General features: G+C 46.5%; 1 protein-coding gene across 1 annotated transcript in view; it reads right to left on the bottom strand.

Annotated features, from left to right (window-relative positions):
- The window catches only part of LOC138504100 (ras-related and estrogen-regulated growth inhibitor-like protein), a 71508-nt gene extending 50685 nt beyond the window's left edge, over positions 1–20823 (bottom strand). The window contains exons 1-2 of the mRNA XM_069624314.1: positions 19745–20823; positions 18342–18395 (exon numbers count right to left, since the gene is read on the bottom strand). Coding sequence (XP_069480415.1) covers positions 18342–18395; positions 19745–19895 — 205 coding nt within the window. The 5' untranslated portion in view covers positions 19896–20823. The remainder of the gene's footprint in view (positions 1–18341; positions 18396–19744) is intronic.
- Positions 20824–23886: the final 3063 nt, after the last annotated feature.

Below are 23886 nucleotides of genomic sequence, written 5' to 3'. Positions count from 1 at the left end.
AGTAGGATACTTGCAATTGCTTATTGAAGAGCCACGAGGCGAGGGTCATTCGATAGTCGCATACTGAAATGCACCAATATTTCCATGACAGGCACAGATCTGTCCAGTTACTGGGTCTTCTACAACAGGTAGAGCCCGTTTGGTTTCACTCCTAGACCACACACTTAAGAGCACTCACTTCAGGCAGAACATCTATGGCACACACTTTCCTCTGCAGCAGGGCCGGCCTTAGGGGCAGCAGTGCCCTGAGCGAATTGGCGCCCTCCCCGTGGTCAACAAGGGGTGGGGCGGACAGGATGTGCAATTTTTTTTAACCAGGAGTTAATGATGTGAATAGGGCACATCAGCACCCTATTGTTATTAAATGCGCTCCACTGCCACAGGTGCATTTAATAACAAAGGGGGCGCCTGCCACGCCTTCGGCCACTATGCCAGCTCGGGGGAGCCATTGAAAGACCCCCCCGCCCCCAAGTTGCCGTGGTTGGAGGCTTATGGCAACCTTTTGTTATTGGCGTGGAATGGCACCCTTTTGTTATTGGTGTGTGGGGGGCTGGCGCCCTGGCCCAGCTCTGCAGTAATACTCTTGTAAAACACACAGACCAATACAGTGAAATTCATCTAACACAGACCGCTGTACAATTTGAATTCCATACCACATACAACTTGGCGCAGTGTGCACTAGATGTACCAATCTCGTATGAAGTTAAACGTTAAACGAAATGCCATTTCTTCATGCTATGCCATGTTACACTATGAAGGCAGATTATGCTTAATTGGTAAATTACTTTAACTAGTGTTAGGCAGAATCCTGGGCAGTTCCCTTAGGGAGCACTACACAAGATTAAGACTACAGGTGAGAGCAATAAATCCCCTTTGGTATCAGTCCGTACCACAAAGATTTAGTTGGTAGCTGTGGCTGAGCAGTCAGACTTAGTTCATAGTGATAATTTCGAATACCAAAATGTCAAAAGTCTTAATTTCGAAAAAATATCGAATTTCTTTTTCACTACGTTTTTTATTCGAAAAGGGGGAGGGTTCACCCTCAACCCCCCCTTTTTTGTTACCTTTTTTTTTTACTCGCGAAACCCCCCAAAAAATATATAAATAAAAAAATAAAGAATTCGATTTTTTTTCAGACATTTTTCGAAATTATGACTGAACACAGTCAGATTTATCTCAAGAGGGAGATTAGCAGTATTCAGGGTTTACACAATAGGCCTACAGTACTATGGCACAAGGAAACACTGACCAAAGCTTTGTATTAAAAAGTAGTTCTATATTTATTTTATCCACTTCTAATAAAACACATGTATCACAGTCATCAAGCAAGTTAAATAAATCAGAGGAAAAATATACACACTCCCAAGTTAAATTGTAGACCAAGTGAACCACAGTGAAAACTGAGGAAAATGGCACAGTGAAAACTACACACAAGGGATACTCTAACAATTCCTTACAAGGAGGGAAAACACAAGTTATTCAGAAATACCTTCTTACACACCCTAGCAACACCTCCCATAAGTTTGTGGACCAGTTTAAGCAAGACAGTGCATCAGTATAGGCAATACTTAAATGAAAACTGAGCAAAATGGCATTTCACAAGTTTTAAAAATGGGAAGGAAAGGGTAGTTATAAGAAATGGGTGCACCACACAGTTCTGGATGAAAATCAATCTAAGGAAGGCAAGTCTAACAAATGTACCCAGAGTCAGTAGGCCTGTGCCAAAGTCAGTTGGTACAGGGCAAGCGCCCAGGAGCAAAATGTTCTTGTAGCTGCAGCCAAGTCTTTGATAAACGAGTTGGAAAAGGCGGATGCAGAAGTTTGAAAGACAATGTTAAGCGAGATAGGCAGCCGACCCAAAAGGTAGGTAAAGGATTACTACCGCGAAGAAAGGGCGGCCTGGCGGAACAATGTACCTTGAAATGAAGATGTGGCTCCTGCGATGGCGGTTGTTCCTGGTAGTTCCTGCAGTTCGGGTGATCCAGCAGAGGAAGAGAGGCTCTCGTCGTGGAGGAAGGTTCGAGTTACTGCACTACCCAGGGATGAAACCAGCCGCGGTGCTGCCCGACGAATAGAAAGGTACGCTCCTTTAAATCACGGTCCGGGTGGACAGGTGCCTGGCTATGCGGCCTCCGAGTACTGGGTACGGCAGATTCGACCAAGGCAGGTCCGGGAAGGCGATTGACAAACTGGTTGGCCCCACCAGCTCAAGGGAAGAAGGCTCTTGCAGGTAAAGATCTTCTCTTGTCATGTGGAGAAAAGTGGCGAGACTTTGCAGCAGGGCTTCACCAGTGGTTCATTCGTTGCAGATGTCTTTGGCTTCTCTCCTCTTCGGCTTATTAGTTCCAGTGACAACGTCTTGCTCTTCCAGTCCTCAGGACCCTACTTTTATGCAAAAAGATCCCCATTCATACAGCCTAGCTGTCACTCACACAGTGGAGACCCTCCAGCCAATCAGGATAGAGTGCGACATGGGTTGCTGAGGCAACCCTGTCCAGGGGTCCTATTCCCCCTCCCACACGATGGACCCACCCCAGACTCAGTGGCACCGAAAGCAGAGCTTCTCGGTAGAAGCCCACCAAAAGGACAAACAAAAGGATCCCCGACCAGGGTTAGGAGTTTAGAGAAAGACACGAGAAAGAAGTTATATTAAAGTTCTGGCAATAAAAACCTACGGGAGTAAAGTTAATATTAAAATACACCGGCGGTATGTAGGAGGCTGTCAGAAAATGTGGCAGCCTCGAACAATGGGAAAATCCCATAGGGATATATTTGCGGTCGAATATTTATGATAGTAACCACTGCCACCAGCCAGAAACTTTTGAGAGAGGGACTGTACAGTCCCCTCTCAAAAATGAACATAATGGAAAAACTATTAACCCTTCCCAGTACTTCCATAGTAAGATGGTTTGTACTGGTTTAGTTCATAAAAATTGACTAGTAAAGTCAATTGGGACTTTACATGCCCTGGGAGACAGTAGTCAGTCCAAGGGTATGGAGTCTATGTTTGGGAGTCGCTACGACACCCCTGTGTCACTGCACGGAGGGTGCTGTGTAACACCTTTGAATAAAGATGGTTCCTATGGAGGGGAGAGAAACTCCATAGGCATTAAACAAAAATAGCCTAGAACACACAGAGCAAAAATGCCTAAGAGTGGGAAAAAGAGTCTCAGTCTTAGCAGGTAAAAAGAAGCAAACCCTTCAAATCTAGTAAAGCTGCTGAGGAACTCTATAGGTAAGGGAAATTAGCCATAGAATGATAATTCTCCCCAACAACTAGTGGTTTAGCTATGTTGCTATGCGAGTTTGCCAGGCCACGGTAATCTGCCCTAAAACAAGTATAAGATAGCCTCGCAGCAGCCAGCCCAAATTTCAGACGAGTCCACCCCACACACTTCTGACGAGAATGGCTCACACCAATTGCAACCTGAAACTTTGGTGTATATCATTATCACATGAATGAAAACGTAAATCGGCGCAAAGATTATCTGAATCGTTCACTAGGCGGGGAACTTGCCATGCCACTTTTTGAGACCATCTGGCATCTGCTCAGTGTTTTATCAGTGATGGCAGATGAGGGGAGGCTAAAGGAGATTGGATCAGGGTAGGCAAAAGGAGGACGTAGACATGCACGTTTATATATTTACTGAAAAAACATTGTTAAAAAGGGACGTTATCGTCACAAGTAAAACCGAAAACGCTAAAAATTCAACAGTTATGGTAAGCTAAGCAACCATAACTCGCTCCACCTTCGCTAAGCCAAACAACCAGTACATGAAAGATGACATCACAAATGTCATTGATGCATACTTCGGTGAGTCGTTATCAGCAGCGCATACTCCAGTAGGCAAATCAGAGTAGGCATTATTTGGCCTTGCTGAGGGCCGGGCCAAGCCCATGCTCCATGCACCAAACTTATATCACTATTTTTTGTGCCACTGCCCATGGCGGAAAAGTTAGATCACTATTTTTTGTACTTGCTTTAAACACACTTAAAATGTAAGAAAATAAAACACAGGACACATTTGCAAAAGCATCCTTTCAAGTCCTTGCTGATGCTCCTCACGCAAGACTGATGCAATCCCGTCCAGCACTCGTGACTGCAGCGGCAAGCATAATTTATTTTCCCATTTCAACGTAGACCTTCCGCCATGCCGCATGACCCAATAAGTCAGCCTTGCCGAGGGCCAGGCCTATTGTCCAAGCACCAAATAACAATGTTTTGTGCCTACGGGCTGGGGGCGAAATCTAACACAAAACAGATTTGCAAAACCATGCTTTCAGGTCCTTGCTGATGCTCCTCGAGCAAGTTTGATGTTATTCAGTACAGCACTTTAGGCTGTAGCCGCAAGCAGAATATTTCTTCCCATTCTAACCTAGGGTTGGGCCATGCTGCATGCCCCAATAATCAAATCAGAGTACATGGGGGCGAGGCCAGCAGCGCCATCGGTGTGGCAGCTCTGCTGATGGCCTCAGAGTGAAGACCATGGCTCTAGCAGAATAACATGGTTGCCACTGCCTGTTAAGGTCGTAGAAGATGTCTGCAGTAATCGGAAGGTGAAGTGCACTGATTACTCCAAAATGAGGAGTTATCGTGCAGTGCCGAGATCGGAACTCTACTGGTGAGCCCGAGACCCCGTCCCCAGCCCGTCAAGATGGAAGACGATGCAGGGAGAAAGAAGGGAGGAGGCGATTGCTGGAGATCGAGGGTCGGGAGAGTCCCCATAGCCGGTCACGACTACACGATAACGGAACCCAGCCATCCGATTTGCAGCGCATCCCAAAGAGGTGAATGGGATGACTCGCGGGCTCAGAGGAGGCTCTGGTGCTTAATTGGGAGAGGCGGAAAGCCCACTACTCCTCCTCCGCGCCAGTCCGCTCCATAAAACCCGGCCCTATAAAGGAGGGACAGAGCCAGAATGTCTACAGTAGCCTCAATCTGGGGGCCCGGCACTGCACTGAGCAGTGACCCCCCCCCGTTTTGGGCCAGACACGTTCGTCTGGACAGCGGTGGGGTCCCACAACACCTGCAGGGTCCTCGGGGAAGCAGGAACATTCAGACTGCTGGAACTGGCCCTCTGCTAATCCAAATTTAAACATGTTAGCTCACTATGTATCAGAGCGAGTTCACCACTGCAATCCCTCACTTGCAGTGACCCGCTAATATAACCTCATGCCATGATCAACTGGGGTAGACCTGCCATGAAAGGAGTGAATCCATCCTCCCATGCCTGATCCACACCAGGATCTGCAAAGTGCTGAGAAACAGGACGACCTGGAGAGCTTAATATGGCAGCTCTCCGAGACGACGAGCATGCAACAGACTGGAGAAAAGCAGCCAGAGAAACACCAATTGAGCCAGGCACCCAGACTGCTGCACAGTAGAGTAAGATGAGCTTAATGTGGAGAGGAGGAGTGGGGAGGGTGGCTCCCCCGCGCTGAAATACTTGATTCCACCTAGGGGGCAGGATCCCCACACAGCTGCCCAGGGCTTTAGGAGGATCTGCCCCTCCCCACAACATCACCATCGACTGATCTAGCCAGTCCCGAGGACACATTGTTGAAGCTACAATCTCTCTGCTCCCTCTCTCCTCACCACCCCAATGGTGCAGTAAACAGACAGTCAGCAGAACACTGGCTCACTCAAAGAGGAGGTGGCACACTAACCTGCATTAAATGGGGGGTACAATGACTACTTTACCACCCCCACCCGGCACGGTGGGCTCTGGTCCTGCTCTCCTTCCCCCCCACCTTGAAGGCAAAAGACATCTGGGGCGGCAAAGTTTTCTGGCCACCACTTAGATAGCCCGGATCCGGAGTAGGGGCCCAACAATATAGGGGCGAATGCCTCCTGGTCCGGGGGAACCTCTAGCAGCCTCTATTCTCTACGTCTCAGTGGGGACCCTACGGAGCACAGGACGATTCCGTCACCATGTCGAAACATCTCAAGACCCCCACAAGAGCAGTGATATTTCCACTATGTTGCTCCCGGCGGAGAAGGGAAAGAAACCAGAGACCTCCAAATCCTCACCTCAAGCTTCACCCGGGGGCACTGGACAGCTAGCCACCAAGGAAGACATCCAGGCCTTTATGATGGACATTAACAATAAATCAGAATTCTAATCCTGTATGTTGGAGCTCACCACCAAACTTGAAGGCAGGACCAGAGGGTGTTGGAGGTGGAAAAGAGAGTGGGAGAGATGAGGAGCTGACTCAGGAGCACTCAGCGACAAATCTCGAAGTGCAACGTAAGATCCAAGCCCTGACAGACAGGAACGAGATCGTAGAATACAAGCAGGAGGACTTGGAGAACAGGGCCCAACGAGATAACCTGCGTACAAGGGGGATCCCCTAGCTCAATCCCAGACCAGAACCTAGCAGAATATGTGGGGGACCTGTTCCAGTCTCTCCTACCACACCTTGAGAAGTCCCAGCTCATATTGGATCGCACCCAGAGGAGACGGATTTCCCCTCAGACGTGATCACCCGAGTCCACTTCTACACGACCAAGGAGGCAATAATGGCAATAGGTCGCACCTAAGATGAGCTGTCGTTTCAGGGGTCTCCCCTGCAAATCTTCCTGGACCTGGTCGCAGCAACAATACAGAAGCGGAGGGCCCTGAGGCCACCAACACTATTCCTTTGAGACCAGAAAATTAGTTATCGCTGGCTGTTCCCTACTGGACTTCAATTCTCCTACAGAGGGGTCTCCCGAACGACTGCACATCTGGAAGATGCGGAAACAATCCTGAACCCCCATTCAACCGGACAAAAGAGATTGCTCCTCTCGACTCTCCTGAAGGTGCAGAAGACCTCCTTCCTAAAGAGAGGCGAACGGCCTGTCAAAAGGTCCATAAAGATCGTAATGCAAGATAAACGATGCCCGCAGCCCGACAGTCTGGGTGCAAGAGGCTGCCAGAGGCTGCCATTGTTGCAGTGACCGGCAGCACTTCAGGCGCGATGTCCCAGACGTCTGGCCCTATGGAAGCTAAGGAAATAAGGGAACAGAATGGGTCTATAGCGGGCTTCACACGGTCCATGCCTGACTCCAGTTTTGTTCCAGTTTGTTCAGGAAGTTGCTGACAGAAAGTTGTCGGTATCCTACCAGTGCGTTGTTACAGCTTCAAGTTGGAAGCTAAAGTTAAAACACTTGTTGCGCTGTGGAGCAATGAAAACAGAAGATTTGAATGGCGGCTGAGTTGAACCCGGCTTCGCCCCCCTCTCCGCTGAATTCAAGCCCCCTAGAAGACCCTCTGCCCCACCAGAAACTGAACATCTCACTGAATGTGAAGGGCTCGAATTCTCCCCCTAATCGAAAATCGACACTGCAACGGCTCCAGGATATGGAGGGCTCAGTGGTCTTCTTATAGGAAACTCACCTGCTGCCATTGGACTTTTACACGCTTCCGAAATAGACAGTTACCTCTTAAAGCCATACTCCTAGCCTAAGGAATTCAGTTTAGATCCCTGGAGACAATATGTTGCCCAGGACGACGATATACGGCAATCAAAGGCTTTATATATGGCCAGCTTTACTCTCTCATTTCAGTCTACGCCCCCAATGAGGGACAGGAGGCGTTCTGAGAAGCACGGGGGAGAGGGGGGGCGGTCAAACTCCTCCTCTTCATAGAAGGCCAAACAATTATCAGAGGAGACTTCAATGGGGTCCCAGATCATCTGTGGGACAGATCGGATCCACCTGCTCCCAGGGACTTCAAGATCGCTACTTGACTTCGCCATCTCTTTCGGACACTAGGGGTGGTGAACACATGGAGGGTGTTACATCAACGCCAAAAGGACTTCTCCCCCTCCACCCCCCCCAGCATGTGCACCGGATGTCCTCCCGGATAGACCTCTTGCTGACCTCCCCACAAATTCTCACTTTCGTGAGGTGGCCATAGGGACGAAAGTACTGTCAGACCATGCCCTGGTCAAACTAACACTTCGAGCTCACAACCCGGAACCGCCTCCCCAACCCAGCTAGAGTCTATACAGCCCGATCCTCAACAACATGTCACTAAGGGACGCTATAGCCAAGGTGATCCGGAAATATTTCCAAAAGAACTCTTTGGAGGATACATCCCCAGCCAATACCTGGGATGCCATGAAGGCTGCATTCAGGGGGGAGCTGAATGGCCACGGAGCGGCATAACGAAAACGTAAACGGCAGACTGTATGAAGCTAGAAGATGAAGAGGTCCAAAAGGCCGAGATCAAACACGAAAAAGGCCGGTCGCAGAGGGTCCACCGTTCCCTGCAAATAGCCCAGAAAAAGCTGGAAGCCCACTATGTGGAGAATACGGCCCATCTGTTGGCCAAATCCAAACAAGGCTACTACGCTAAATATAACAAGGCAAACAAACTTCTGGTGGATAAACTGGCCAAGGCGAAGAGAAGGAATACCATAGTGAGCCTACGAGATCCGCACGGCAAGGTCCACTATACTGAACATGACAAGCTACAGTTGGCAGTAGCAGCCCACCTCTACGAGACGATGTCAGGGACCCCCGTTATAAAGCAGAACAAGTAAGCTATCTCCACGGTGCCTCCTTCCTTTCCACATCTCAAAGAGTCCAACAAAGAGGAACTGTGTCATGACCACGGGACTTTTGCCATAAAATTCCTTGAGGAGGTTTTGGGTAGGCGCACCATTATTGGGTTAAGAGTAGCAAAATATATTGGGCCATAACTATTCAAATGTTCTGCATCACTCAATATGGCCGCCAGGTGGCCTAACCAGATTTCTGTAAGCGCGGTCCAGTAGCATGGGCTCTGCTAGTATTTAAGCCCCTCCCTTCTGTTGGGCGACGCTTCGTGTCTTTGGCTTAACAGCGGACGCTTACCGCGGTTCACCTCTCACAGAACATTTCTCCAGTCATAGTTCCCCTTTTCACTACAGTGTTTTCCAGTCGTTTCCTCAGATTTTACCTCCAGTAGTTCTTCCCCCTTAATTTCTGTCAAAGTTCGGTCCCTTCAGTAGTTTTTGCCATTGTGTGGAAAAAACCTGTTGTTCCTTGAGGAAACCGTCAGGAGAGATCTTCCGTAGCTTTTCCACAAACCGCAAGTACAGCGTACAATTCAATTCAATTGTTTGTCTAGTTACAACAGTGTGGCTTATATTTTAGGAACGCTAGTTATATTTTAGCCGCGTTTCGCTCCTTTAGGTTATGGGAGCTCAAGCGCAAATTCACATCTTAGTACTTGCTTGATGCTGGCTTTGCCATAGGTTCATTCCTCAGAGCATTAATCAGGTTTTAGGTGGGGAGGAGAAAGATTTTGGATCATAGTGCACATATTGTCAAGGCGTTCCGTTATTCACGTCATAAGGATATGCACATAGTTCTAGGAGTACTTTAGTCGCTCATTTTTTCTTTGTTTCTCTTCCATTAATTTAGCGTTTGTGAGAAGATATTGAGCACAGATGGTTGTTTTACAGAGAAATCGTTGGACAGGCTTGCATGTTAGGTGCAGCTTCTTTAGTCAATAGTTCTGCCTTTCAGTTTGCATTCATTCTCATTCATTCCCATGCACATATGGCCTTGTGAATGCTTTTAGAATCTCCCAAGTACATTATAGTGTTTTCCTAGGTTTTCGGGGTTGTTTTTTCCCTAGCACTTCACCAACACATAGAGTTCCTTATCTACCCATTCACCTGTGCCCCTCTTCAGAACTTGCGCCCCTGCACAGATGCAGGATGGAGAGCACATTATAACATAAGCTAAGGTGAGCAACAACAATTTAGGAAGGTGATAGGTTGACTGGTGAGAACTAACACTCCATTGCCATTGCATACTTAAACCATTTTGATTAGTTGTTGGTACATTCCAGAGATTTATTTCTGCAATTGAAGAAGGAAAGGTTTAGTGCTAGAACCACGCACCAGGAGAAGAACAGTTAAGGCCATCAGGAGTTGTGTTCCTGCAGAGCCCAAGGTAAGCGTTACAAACTGGATGCCCCGATTACACATGAGGAGGTGGAGGCAGCCATTAAATCTCTGAAGCCTAGAGCCCCTGGCCCAGATGGATTCACCAAGAGGTTTTACAAGGTGTTTCACCCCAGTTTATAGCTCGGTGATGGCCCTTTTGAACTCTTTTGGCTCATCAGGCTCCATAAATGCAGGAATCAGTAACCATCCTCCTGCTTAAACCAGGTAAAGACCCCAGAGATAATAATTCATACAGACCCATTTGCCTATTAAACATTGATGCCAATATCTATTCAAAGGCAAACCTCCTAGCGTCCATTCTCCCTAAACTAATCGACGCTGATCAAAAAGGGTTTATAACAAATAGGTCAACCGGGGACAATATTCGTAGAGCCCTAAACTTAGTGGACATAGCGACTCAGGACTCACAAATTGCATCCAAAGCCTTTGATAAAGTATATTGGACCTTTCTCCAGCTCACCCTAGAAGTCTTTCACTTTGGCCCAAGCTTCCGTAACATGGTTTTGGCCAAATACCGGTTTCCAAAAACTTCACTACAAGTTAACCATAATCTATCGGAACCCATTCCCCTGACCTGTGGCACTAGACAGGGATGCCTCCTATCCCCTCTCCTGTTCACCCTGAGAATGGAGCCATTCGCTCTGTGGGTTTGCATGGACTCCAACATTAAAGGATTGCCAATTGGCGCCTACCAGCAGAAGATCTCGCTCTATGCCGACGACGTGCTGCTGTCTATAACCGATATCCGTTCCTCACTAGCATTCTCTCCAAGAGCTACGCAGGTTTGGAGAGGCAGCGGGGTTCACCAATAATTTTGAGAAGTTGGCAGCCCTGGGAGCGGGTCTAGGACCCAAGGAACTGGAGGCCCTCAAGCCCCTATGCCCCATTAATTGGAACGGGAATCTATCCCTTACCTGGGGTCCAGATCCCGGCCCGTCCAAAGGACGTGTATCTAATGAACTTCCCCACTCTCTTTAAAGAATTAGAAAAGGATCTCGAACGGTGGACCTCCTAAGAGCGATCACTTATCGGGCGGATCACTGCCTGCAAGATGAATCTTCTCCCACGGTTCCTTTACTTCTGCTCCTCCTTGCCCACTACAATTTCATTACCCCCCCTTCTGCAGTTGCTCTGCTTTATATGGAGAGGGAAGAAAGCAAGAATATCTCAAAAAGTAACGATGGGCAGCTCCCGCTTGGGATCCCTAACTTGCATAAATACCAAGTGGCGTCACTGTTGGCGCGCTTCCAGGCTTGGTGCATGTTGCCTGGCACTCCAAAATGGGTGTAGTTGGAGCAGTCGCGAATCTAGCTTTCTCTCCGCTTTATCCCGTATGTTCCGCCCCCGCTGTAGAGGACTTGGTCGGGGATCCTCACCTCCACCAAAAATACCCTTAGTGTATGGGATTGGGAGCTAAAATCCAAGGGAGTTGCGCGTGGCATGGTTCCAAACACTGCAATCTTCCATAATCCGGCCTTTTCTCCCAGGTCCCGTCCCTCGAATTTTAGAAACTGGGCAAAAGGAGGACTAGAATCGATCTTTCAATTGTCCGAAACGGATAGATTCTCTTACTCGCAACTTCGGCATTGGTGTACTCGCCCCATAGTCCGACGGGGAACCACACAAAATCTCAGCCCTCTTGAAATTACTGCAGGGGACACCAGCCACAGGTAGGATCTCTAGCCTCTACAAACTATTACAAGAAGATGTGCTTTCTTTTAGGCCCCCATATATGGCACAGTAGGAAACGGACCTAGGGCATCCACTGGAGGATCGAACTTGGGTGGACATATAGACCAGAGTGCACACTCATTTTGCATCACAAACCGTGAATGTGCCTATAAACTGCTCCTTCGCTGGTACTACTCCCCAGTACGCCTTTACCAGTTCCAAAAACCTCTCGTCTCTCAATGCTGGCGCAAACATGGACAGCTTGGCTCGTACTTTCATATGTAGTGGACCTGCCCCGTCGTGCAAACCTTCTGGAACTACTGCATTTCTGCTATATAAAGTATTACTCAAGTAACAATCCCCAGGGAGCCGGAAGCAATCTTACTGGGCGCACCGGTGCCAGGGTCCTACCCAAGAACAGGGAAAACCACCAATCTCCTTACACAACTTTTACTAGCGGGGAGGATCACAATTACCCGCACCTGGGAGACTTCTGAGGGCCCCTCGATGACTCTAAAGTGGATCAAACTCTGGGACATTTTAGTGGCAGAGAAGGTTGTGGCAACCAAAGCAGGCCTCCTACACAGGTTCACTGACATTTGGGCCCCGATTAGAGTATGATCGGAGTTTTCCAGCGCAGACTTACAAACCTCAATCTGCTCGATTAGCCCTAAAAGACAATGCCGAACTAGAATTGAATGACCTCTAACTGCTGGGCCAGAGGAATTTCTGAACTAACGGATGGAGGGAGGGGAGGAGACAGGGGAGAGAGAAAAGGGGGGAGAACCAGTGATGGACCACTCAATCATAAACAGCTTCTGTGTTATGGTGTTTTGTATTCTTTGTACTGATGGGTAGTTTCCACTTGTGCAACCAAATTAAAATAAAAAACATTTTTTAAATGAGTTCACGATTATCAAGTAAGTGCAGGGCAGCATTATGGGTAGATCACTGCGCTCCATCTAGTACTTTAAACAGATTACCATGATGCTGGGGATTGGGTTCTTTTGTGAGGGTGCCCTTCCTTCTTCAAGTGTTAGGTTTTGAATAGGAGAGCGAGCCCTGTTCACCTCAGCACTGGGTTATTCAATAAGTAACTGTTGCCGTAATGAAGCAGTCTGCAAAACCATTCTTGATGCTATATTTATTGTTAAGAAGTCAGCCAACACATACTTCGACTATCTAGAGTCTTTCCCAAGGCATGTGGATTGCGGGCCAGTCATTGCTACAAGATTGTGGAAATGAGTCTGGCAAACAGTTCCACTATTGTGTCCGATTGTTGTCGCAAATAAGGGTGGGTAATGATTTCAAGGATCGGCCTCGTGACCACGTGGGCACCTAGTTCTGCTTGCTTGGTAATTATCTGCTGATTAGCATTGTCTGAGCATTGTGCGAGTGCAATCCTGTGCAGCATTTCGGGCTGTAGCCAGACAGAATTTTATTTTCCCATTCAAACCTATCCCAATTTAGAAAAACTTCACCACATAGCCAGTCCCTGGTGACCATACCCACTTTAAGCCCATTGCCAATCCTTCGAGGTCATCTGGCTACTGCCCATGGCCACCACAGATATATCACTATTTTTTGTACCTACATTATGACACTATTCAAAAAATAAAACAGACACTTTTGCAAAACCATGCTTTCAGGTCTTTGCTAATGCTCCTTGCACAACTCTCCAGCAAATCCATGCATGCTTTATTTTTTTTTAATGTGTCAAAATGTACGTACATAAGAGTGTCATAACTTTGCTCCCAGCTGACGAAAATCCATTCAGGCTTACAGAAAAATTCAAAGTTGGATCAATCTATGATTTGTGCACATTCGTCAAATGAAAAGTTATAAGCCATCTAAAAATGTTGAAACCCCCCCTCCAATGTTGCCACCTCTTCACAAAATCCCACCAAACTGTGCCAAACATCCAAATCTGGGTTGTACATTCTTGTGCAAATATTTGTGCAGATTCGTGAAATGGCACGAGATTTATAAGCCATTCAAATATTTTGGGACCTGCCTCCAGTTTGGTTCCCTCTTGGCAAAACAGCACCAAACTTTGTAAAACCATTTAAGGTAACGTCTAGAATATCACAAAATTTCAGGCAGTTTTATGGAGTGGCGCCAAAGTTATACGCAATCCAAAAACTACTTTTCACCAACCGTGTAATGCAAAAATGTGTCTGGATGCCCCAACATCTGAGAGGTTCGCGAACATTACAGGGCTGTCCCGAGCGGACTTGGGGAGATGAAAAACTCATCCCATCCTCATCACCTCTCACTTCCCCAAAGATTGTTTCATTAGTTTGACAAGTGCAATTTTGAGTTTTTTTTATATTTTTTACTGCAATGTCTGGACTACGGGCGCTGTTCGCGAATCCAACCATTTATTTATTCGTATTTTTATAGCGCACATCCGCCCTTAGGCATTGTGGCGCTGTTACAGGTAGGCTTACTGGTTACACAGGGATGAAAAAGCATAGCAGTTACATGAGATTATACATTTGGTTCTTAAGGTTAAAAAAAAAATAATTGCATTTCCTGTGGCATAGGATATCATACATTGAGTAGCTGGGTGGACTGAGGTGTAGAGAGATGCTTAAGTGAATAGCGTGGTTTTGAGGGATTTGCGAAAGGAGAGTAGAGACGGTTCTGCTCTGAGTGCGTTGGGTAAGGCATTCCAGAGTATGGGAGCTATGTAGGTGAAGCTGATGCCACCAGAGTTGGCTCCTTTTTATTGCGGGTACGCAGAGTTGGTTGGCGTGATGGCTTCTTTTAGGGCGGGCAGGGGCGTTCTTGGTTATGGTTTCTGATAGGTATGAAGGGGCGGAGAGATTGATGCATTTTGTATGCGAGTTTGAGGATTTTTAAGTTGATGCTTTCTTTAACTGGGAGACAATGGGGTGTCTGGTGTGAGATATGTATTCATTTTTTGGGGATATGTAGGGCGGCATGGAGCACATTGTTATGGACTACTTGTAGCCTGTTGATTTTTGTGGAGATGCCTGCAAGAAGGGCATTGCAATAGTCGAGTCTTGCTCCTATGGTGGCTCTTGCAATGGAAAGGAAGTTCTGAGTGGTAAGAAAGGGTTTTATTGCAAAGATCAGTTTGGTGGTGAGGGCAGGGGCAGAGGAGATGGCGCTGACCTGTCTTGTCAATGAGAGACTAGCATCTATGTAGACTCCGAGGGTCCTTACAGAGGTAGAGACTGGTATGTTTGTGTTGTCGATGGTGAATTGGGAGTATTTTAGGTTGAGTTTGGAGAGGGTTTCCTTGGAGCCTAGGATGATAATCTCGGTTTTGTCCCCGTTGAGGCAAAGACCATTGATTGCTATCCAAGTTTGTGTGGTGGCGTCTATCTGGAATAGGGCTTCTGCATCTATGTCATAGTCACCAGTGAGAGGGAGGAGGACTTGGGTATCGTCGGCATAGTTTGTGTAACCTATGCCGAGCGCGTCCAGCCTGTCAAAGAGGAGTTTGGTGAACAGGTTGTAGAGAGTAGGTGCAGTGCATGAACCTTGGGGAACTCCACAGTTGATAGTGGAGAGAGCAGCATTGGCTTGATTCAGAGTAAACTTTCATGGCTCTTCCTTCTAAGAAGGATGAAATCCAGGAGGAAGCCTTACATGAGGAGTGGGCTGCATTAGATAGATGGGATGTGAGGATGTCGTGATCGACGAGGTCAAACGCTGCAGAGAGATCGAGGAGGAGAAGGAGGGCAGGATTGCCTTTGTCCATTATTTTGGTGATCTGGTTCTTTAAATTTAGGAGTGCAGTTTCAGTGCCATGTCCTTTGCAGAAGTCTGACTGTCTTCTTGCCAAAATGGCGTTGGATTCCAGGTAGTGTTGGATTTGGATGCGAGCCGCTTTGTCAAGAATTTTGAGGAGAAAGGGGACGGTGGTGATTGGGCAGTAGTTGTTGGGACAAGCAGGGTCTAGAGTGTTTTTTTTTTTATGAGTGTGCAAACCCAGGCTTCTTTTAAACTTTGTGGTACAATTCCAGTGGAGAATGGGGCATTGACGAATGCTGTAATGATAGAAACCAGGGATTCTGCGCATTCTTTAATGATGGACCGAGGACAGATGTCCCCTTTACATATGGAAGGTTTGATGTGTTTGAGGAGGTCAGGGACTTCGTTGTCTTCCTATTCAGGAACGTCACTGAAAAGGATTTGATTGGTTTGGTAGGGTGGGGATGATGGGCTTTGGTTAGGAAGGGTTTTGCGCTGTACTAATATTTTTTCTTGGAGCATTTTCACTTTGTTTAGCTGTGCGGCCTGAATGTTGTAACACCAGGTTTCGTCTTTGATGATTTCCATCAGGGCCGGAGGCCAGGGTGATGAGGTCTTTGAAAATAGAGAATATTTCTCTGGATTTGGAGCTGGCTTTGGAGATCCTATGGTTGAAGGATTCCGATTTGGCTAAGAATATGGCTTTTTTATATGAGGAGGCGATATCTGAATTCTTTCAGTGAGGATTGATGGGGGTGGATTGCCATTTTGCTAGAGCTCTGCGTTTATTAGTGCGCAGCATAGATTGAATTGATTTTCTTTTTTTTTTTTTCTTTCTTATAAGGGAGCTAAAGACTCAATTGCTTGAGTGAGGGCTTTGGCGTAGGTGTTGGCCAGAGAGATGGGGTAGTTGGTGAAGGGGTGTTTTAGTTCCTGGATGTTGAGGAGCGGTGTGAGGTTGATTTTTCTGAGTTTTTTTGAGCTTCTGACTTTAGCCAGTCGGGCATATGGGAGTAGCTTTTGAGTAGGGATGGTGGGAATAGAGAAATTAATACAGTGGTGATCAGTCCATGGGAGGGCTTGCATATTGGTGATGGTCGATGAACAGTTGTGGTCTGCGATCCAGTCAATGGATCTGCCTTTCCAAATTGACACAGCTCATGTTTTTCACCAGCCAACCAACGGACGAGTTCGATGTCCACGGGCATCAAGCTGCCCTGCGAACCAATCGGAGGCTGTCCAGAGCTGTTCGCGGACTTGTGAGATGAAAAACACCCGTTTTTGGCTTTTTATGGCCATAGCCCATCCCATCCTCATCACCCCTCACTTCACCAAAGATTGTTTCATTAGTTTAACAAGTGAAATTTTGAGTTTTTTTATATGTTTTACTGCGATGTCCGCGGACTACGAGCGCTGTTCGCGATTCCAACATGATGACAGTTTCCAAATTGACACAGCTCACGTTTTTCACCAGCCAATCAGAGGGCGCGTCCGAAGGCCACGGGCATCACGCCGCCCTGCGAACCAATCGGAGGCCCGTTCGCAGACCAAACAGTCCGCGGGCTGAACCTAGATATCACACATTTATTTTTACCTACTTTTTGTTAGCTAAACCTACTGAACGAATTTACACCAATTTACAAAAGCACGCTTTTCGGGACAGAACCACCACTCCTTGCTCAAATTTGGTGAAAATCCGTCCAGCCATTTGAACTGTAGGCGTGAGCAAAATTGTTTTTCCATTGGGACTAAAGGAAAAACCACAAATGTTGTGACCCCTCCCCACTATAACTACCACCCGAAACCTCACCAAACTTGGCAGAATCAATCTGACAGGGCAATATACTTGTTCTGCAAAGTTTCATGAGCATTCGTCCGCGGGGCGAAGTTATAAGCCGCCCAAAAAGTGCTCTTCATATGGGTTGAGCAACTTAACCACAACTAAATGACCTCTAACCGCATTATTATTATTATTATTATTAGGTGTTAGACACTATCAAGACAAACCAATTACTCAAAGCGGCATATTTAGACAGTCTTTGTAATTGTAATGTACTCAGCCTTTTTAGAAAAAATATTTGGGGCAATGCCACCCTCTGCCCCATAATAATTGCATCTGAGAATTAAAATAAGTGGAAAATTGTCCTTGATTGCAGCGCCCCCCCCCCCCCGTTTAAAAAAAAAGTATTTTGAGAAAGAAGAATCAAACTCACCATGACACCTGCATCGATATATTGCAAAGTCTTGATCATAAAAAAAGAAGAGCTGAAGCGCAGTAGCATGGGGACAAGCAGATCAACTGAGGTTTGAAAGGGCGGGTGGTAAACATATGAATTGTGTCAGCTACTGGCCTAGAAAAGGTTGCATTGCCATGCAACGCGCAGACGTTTTGGAACGTCACCTGTCGCAAACCTGGGTAGGTCCCTCTTGTGACTTCAACCTGGGATAAGCTTAAACTATAAGTAACTCACTTACAAATAGAAAATCATAGTTACTCAGTAACTTTTTTGTGAACCGGTCGCAGGATTCTGGAACTTATGGAAACTACATGCAACCCAGAATGTTTCTTAAATTAACATTTCCTGCCACCCCACGAGTGCCTAATGTGACATGCTCAGATAAATCAGTTTCACTTGGCAAAAAGTACTTTTCTAAAAGTGGGATTTCTTGTACATTGGCAACCCTGTGTATATGGGCCTGTGACTGTCATGCTCATTTGAAGTTTGCCTGCAGCGATTTCAATTTGTGTAAATTATGTGCATCCTGGATAATGTGTAAAATATGCCACCGAAGTTGTGGATTTGAAATTGCTTGACCTAGCTACCACAGCCTCAGAATCTGCCCCTTGAAATTCTCGTTTTGGCGATTATTTTAGCACTACATGTCCAAATCAGGTGTCCATATTAGCCAGGAACTAAAGACAGTAGCAAAAACACTCAGTGTACAACTCTGAGGCATACGTGGCATTCTGACACAGGAAACACGAAATGATTGCATACCCAAATCGCCATATTCGCCAATGAACCTTCTTGTGAGGAAACGCACTGTCAATGCTGAGGAAAAACACAAAAATAACTATGAATTCTAAGTGGATTAAACACTTTTTAAAAAAACTTTTCAACAAACTTTAGTCTTTGTGTGTCATACCCTTTATATAGTAAGTACAGAAACCACCACAGAAATGCATTGACATGTATGACACTTAAACGATCTGCATAAACATGCCGTGTCACTGTAAACAACTATCCCACCCACAATGAACCTGGTAAACGAACAATTTATTTGCAGGCCTCGTCTTGGCATGAAAAGTGCACCTGTGTTTCAGGAAATCAGACTTTGCTATAGCAAAAATTCAGTGATCTTGAACAAGACAGATTGGACTTTTGCAAGTGATTCCTGTCCACAGGCTCTAATAACAAAAATGAAACTCATTTTCAGATATATGATGTAGGGCCCATCTAGTTCCAAGGAGCAACAGGTTGATTACAGGGGGCACTTTCTGCAGCAAAAGATCTCAGCATGAGCTGCTGTACATCTAGCAGAAGGGTGTGGAGGGCCTGGTTTGTGCACGCATTACAAGAACTAGGACGTATGGGTAGCGACTGTAGAGAGAATATGTAATTGCAACAGAAGGAGGGAGTGATAAGAGAATCACAAGTATTTCAGGTAATGCAGCCGGATTACAACCCATAACCCCAGTATCCAGGGAGGCACCTGGACCACTGGACCAACCACCCTGTTATCCATTCGTCTTAAAAGCAGGCAGGGGTGCTGGGCCCATTTTGAAGGTTTGAAATGCTGAAATCAGGACTTTGAAACAACATCAACATTTACACCACAAATCAAAGTCCTCTAATAGCGCGAGGCTTGAGGTACTGTACTAAACCACCAGCACAAAACCCAAAAATAATAGATGTTTGCTTTAGTCATGCCAATAGTATTCATTTTATCAGCTACATAGAGACTGCTGAGATTCCAGCCGGTTACCCTCCGTCCCCATATGCCTCCCTCCCTCGATGCATGGGCTGTTTCGGTATTTTGTTGTTTTATATAGCGCCTTAATCCAAGGCGCTTTACAGTTAAAAACAAGAAACACATAAAACATGTAACAGTAGAAGCAAAACAGTATACATGAATCAAACCATAAAAATCGCATTTAGAACAATTTTCAAGTAAGAAAGGAGAGGAGGGGAGGGGGTAGGGAAGGAGAGATTAATGAGTGAAGTGAGCAACAAAAGAGGAGACCACAGGGGAGACTTATTTATTAGATTCAATGTGGGTATATGTTGCCCATGTATACGGTTCACAACACAAATCTATAGCTCTACAGCAGGAAGGGGAAACCATTTCCTCTCCCACAGCACTCAGCTATTTCACAGCCCTCAACCCGTGCCCCTCTCACCTGATTTGCCCACATTGTCTGCCCCCATCACCAGCACGTTGGCCTCCATCTTGAGGGCCGGGGGTCCGCTCACCTCTGCCGGTCCGGAAGAAGGGTGCTGCTGGTCAGGGTTGAGGCTGACCGACCTGCGCAGGGGGATCCTTAGAACCATTGGCGCTCTTTCAGGGTGCGCTGGGCACCTCTCTCTCTGGCTCCGGGTCCTCCCTCTCTCGCTTATCTCGCCCGTGAGTGGCGTGCTGGAGGAGTCTCGCTTATCTGCGAGAGGGAGAAGCTTCAGGCGTCACTCGCGCCGACCTCCCGCCCGCCTCACAGGTGCGCTCTCAGGGGGGGGCGGGTAAGAGTTAAGCGTCCCCTTGAGGTGAAGATACTCGCTTATCTCCGCCACTGAGTGCTGGCGGCTGCAGTCTCTGGACTCTGAAAATGGTTATCTGTCTCGATTTTCTTCGGGGGAGGGTTCAGGGCTTGGGCCTCTCACTCCCTTCCCAGCTGTCTCTCACATGAATCCTGCTCTGGGGTCTTTCTGGTCCTCGTTTCTTTTGGGGTTTACAGGTGGCCTGGTTATGTTTCTCTTATATCGCCGGTGTTGCAGGTGTTGGAGTTTCTCTTTATCTGCTCTCGAGGTTGGTGGGTTCTTTTGGCTCCTCTTGGGGCTCACGGCACCGTTTCTGACGTTTGCTTTATTTCATATTGAGGTTCGGAGCAGGAGTGCTTGAGTTTTGCGTCATCTCCTATTTGGGTTTCGGAACTTGAATATTTGAGTTGTCTTTATTTCTTCTTGGGGGTTGGAGTTGTCGGTTCGAGTCTATTTCTTGTCTCCTGAGGTTAGGTTAAAAGCTGAAATGTTGGAGTTTCGCTTTATAACATACGAGCGCAGAGCTTGCTTACACTCTCCCTCTCTATTTCTATCCCCTTTCTCCCTCACTCTGTCCTATGGTCTTGCAGTTTGCCTGTGTTGTCTCCAAAGTGCACTCCTTCCGTCCCTTCCTGCAGTCAGCAACTGCACTGAAACCGCCCAGATCTGCCAAGATTGTGCGTTGGTTCGGATCATACCATTCCTTCCCACTCAGGAGGTGGATTCCAAACAGAGCGATTGCGTGGGAAAGCGTATTATTGCAAACGTAAGAAGCACACGTGTTTCTGTACGCACAAAACGGACATGGAACCAATTTAGGAGACACAAGGCAAGATACAGCATGTTTCCCAATTCCAGGAGGAAACCTTACTGGGCTGCATTATAACATACACGTTTGGTAGATCCCTCGTTCATCTGCAACGGTTTCGCACACGTGCTTTTGTTATGCTGTCAGTCAGAGTTTTCTCTGCTGGCTGCGGAGGTTCCTGGTGTGCGCAAAATAGTTCTCTGGCTCTAGATAAATCAAATCATGCTTCCTGCCACTTTTGACTGAGTTTTCCATCAAGGCCGGGTGGTGCTCCCTTAGTGGCTTTTATAGAAGACACCTTGTGCTACTTTAGACTGTGTAATCTGCTTTTGAACTACAATCGGCATCAGTTGGATTGCTCCCTTCATCTTGCAGTGTTGTTTCACTTTCTAACCGTTTGAAAAACGAGGAATTTCTGGTGGTTGTGCACCGGGGGCTAGCTACGGTCACCATGGATCCTTTGATGTTGGTGACTGTCATTGGTTGTGTACTGAAGGCTGGTATCTCTTTTGAGCCTTGTTCGTGGTCCACGAGTACTTGGTCTCCGATGCATACTTCTGGGTCTTTCGCTCTTCTCCTTGCATCAGCATATGTTTTCACTTTTTCTTTGCTTTATTTATCCTTTTCTCTTGGTCTTAACTCTGTGTCGACTGTTGTTTTGTTTGTTAATGTTAATATTAAAGGACATTTGTACCGCGCACTATCACCACTGGAGTAGTCCCCTGGCGCTCTGGCGGCTCTGAAAGAGGAGGGGAGGTTGAGTTAGTGGGAAGAGGCAGGAAAAGTGCAAGAGAGCAGTGATGTGCTGTTGGCGGCCTCAGCCCGGTGGGTCCATTGGCTGGGCCTGGGGTGTTTGCGGCCGGTAGTCGTTGTGTAATGTTGTGCAAGACTATGTGTGTTTTTGTTTTGTTGTTGAAATGTAGTGAAGTTTGTGCGGTTTGTTGTGCTGTAGATTTTGGTTGTGTTTGGTTTGGAGTTTGAGAGGTGTATGCAGAAAGGGAAATTGTTAGTAGGGTTGGTTAGTTTGCGTCTCTCTCCTGAATTCAGGCGTTCGGCTTGCGCAGTCTCCCAAGTGTGGGATGTTGGTTCTAACGATTCTGCCAAACATGAGTTCTGACAGGCATACTAACGTGGAGCTGTGAGGAGTGTTTCGATAGTCTCGTAATAGGTTGCAGATTGCTTGCATGAACGATCCTCTGGTAATGTGACATATTTGCAGAACACTTAGATTCGCCATGTAGCCTCCTACAGTGCCATTTGCCTGTGGCCATAGTGGGGTGGTCTTTCAGTGTTGAAATCCCAAGTGTTCTGCCAACGTTCTGAAGTCTTGTCCACTGAACGGTGGACCATTGTTGGACTTCACTATTGTTGCTATGCAATAGTCAGTAAACATTTTGTCAAAAGTGGGATTCACAGCATGTGCTGCCGTGGAGCATATCAGGTGTACCTCTGCAAACCGTGACATCTCATCCATGATTACTAGCACATGTTTGCCATTGGGAAGGGGTCCAATCATGTCAACTGCAACTTCACTCCATACTTGAGTTGGCATGGCTGTCATTTTTAAATGTTCCGGGAATGTGCAGGGAGCAATTGCCTTGCATATGGGACACTTCCCCAGGGTTTCTTCCACTTTCTTGTCCATTTGAGGAAACCACACTTTTGTTCGCAGTAGTCGTTCGGTGGAGACTATTCCCCTGTGTCCTGTGTGAGCTACGTCAATAATTCAGTCTTGTAGAGCGTGTGGAATCACTATCCGGTCTTCCTTTAGTAGCTGGCCTTCCGGGGACAGCAAGGCTAAATGTGCGCAGGTGTTTCTGTACCTGGTCTGACAGGGTCATTTCTGTCTGTTTCGCATCGTACCATCTGATAGAGATCACTGTTTCTGTTACCAAGGAGAGCACCCGATCCTTGTGTAGGTTGTGGAGCAGTTCAGGGACGGTCAGTGAATTGGGCAATGCGTTGCCAATGATATAGTTCACATATCGACACCAAAACAAATGGAACTGCTGCCACAAGTTGATACCAGGGTGGTTAATAATTCAAGACCTTATCGTATCAACCAGTGATTTGAACAATTAATCAAAACTAAATAGTTATATATATTATTTTATTATTATATTTACTATTTTTTATTGTATTTTAATCTTTAAGATTTTTACAATTGAAGAAGTAGCTCAATTTCATAGAAGAGAACAGAAGTTTGAGGATAAAATTTACACTAAGAATCATTACTCAATACATCATTTAACCGTTTGCTCAGGCACCAGGTCCTTTTGTGACGGGAAGTTTTTTTAAAACATCTTGTAGGATGTTGTATGTTGCCAACATCCAGCTGTTTTTTTCTCCCGTCATCAGTCTTGACCAGCAAAGGCCTTCATCCTGCAGTGCAAAGTTTGAGAATAAACGCTGCAAGTAGAGAGATTTTGGCTTGAGGGTACCAGGGCAACACAAGAGTAAGTGGTGGATAGACTCTTTCGTTTCAGCAGAACCACAAAGTTTGCATCCGACTGTGGTGGCCAGCCCCTGTATAGAGAGGATTTAGTTTGTAGGTAATAGATTCAGTCTTGCTCTCAAAAACAAGTTTCAGGCTTTTTTTGATGGAGATAATTTGATAAATGGTTGTATCTTGTTTAATTTTTTGTGATTCTAAGGTAGGTGAGTCGTCAATCTATATGCCGATGCTTTCTCGCCCGTCTTGATCCAATCAAGCTCTTTGAATTTGTTCAATACCTTCACTGGGTTATTCATAAGGGTCTCCTCTTCCAGGGCCACCTCGTGAAGAATTTCTTGCATTCTCTGGGCCTATCTAGTAAGCATCTTGCAGCCAGCATCTTTTATTTCTTGTATGATTAAGTTGTAAACAGGGGGTCTTTACGCAAGCAAACATTTGCGGTAGAGCATCAAAGAGTTGGAACTCACTGAAGCCGACAAAGAGAGTAGACTGAGTTATTTTCTAATACAGGCCATCGGGACACAGGT

This window comes from Ambystoma mexicanum, chromosome 11, assembly GCF_040938575.1.
Source record: "Ambystoma mexicanum isolate Mex_15411 chromosome 11, UKY_AmexF1_1, whole genome shotgun sequence".
Taxonomy (NCBI): Eukaryota; Metazoa; Chordata; class Amphibia; order Caudata; family Ambystomatidae; genus Ambystoma; species Ambystoma mexicanum.
This window is presented reverse-complemented; position numbering and strand designations above follow the sequence as displayed.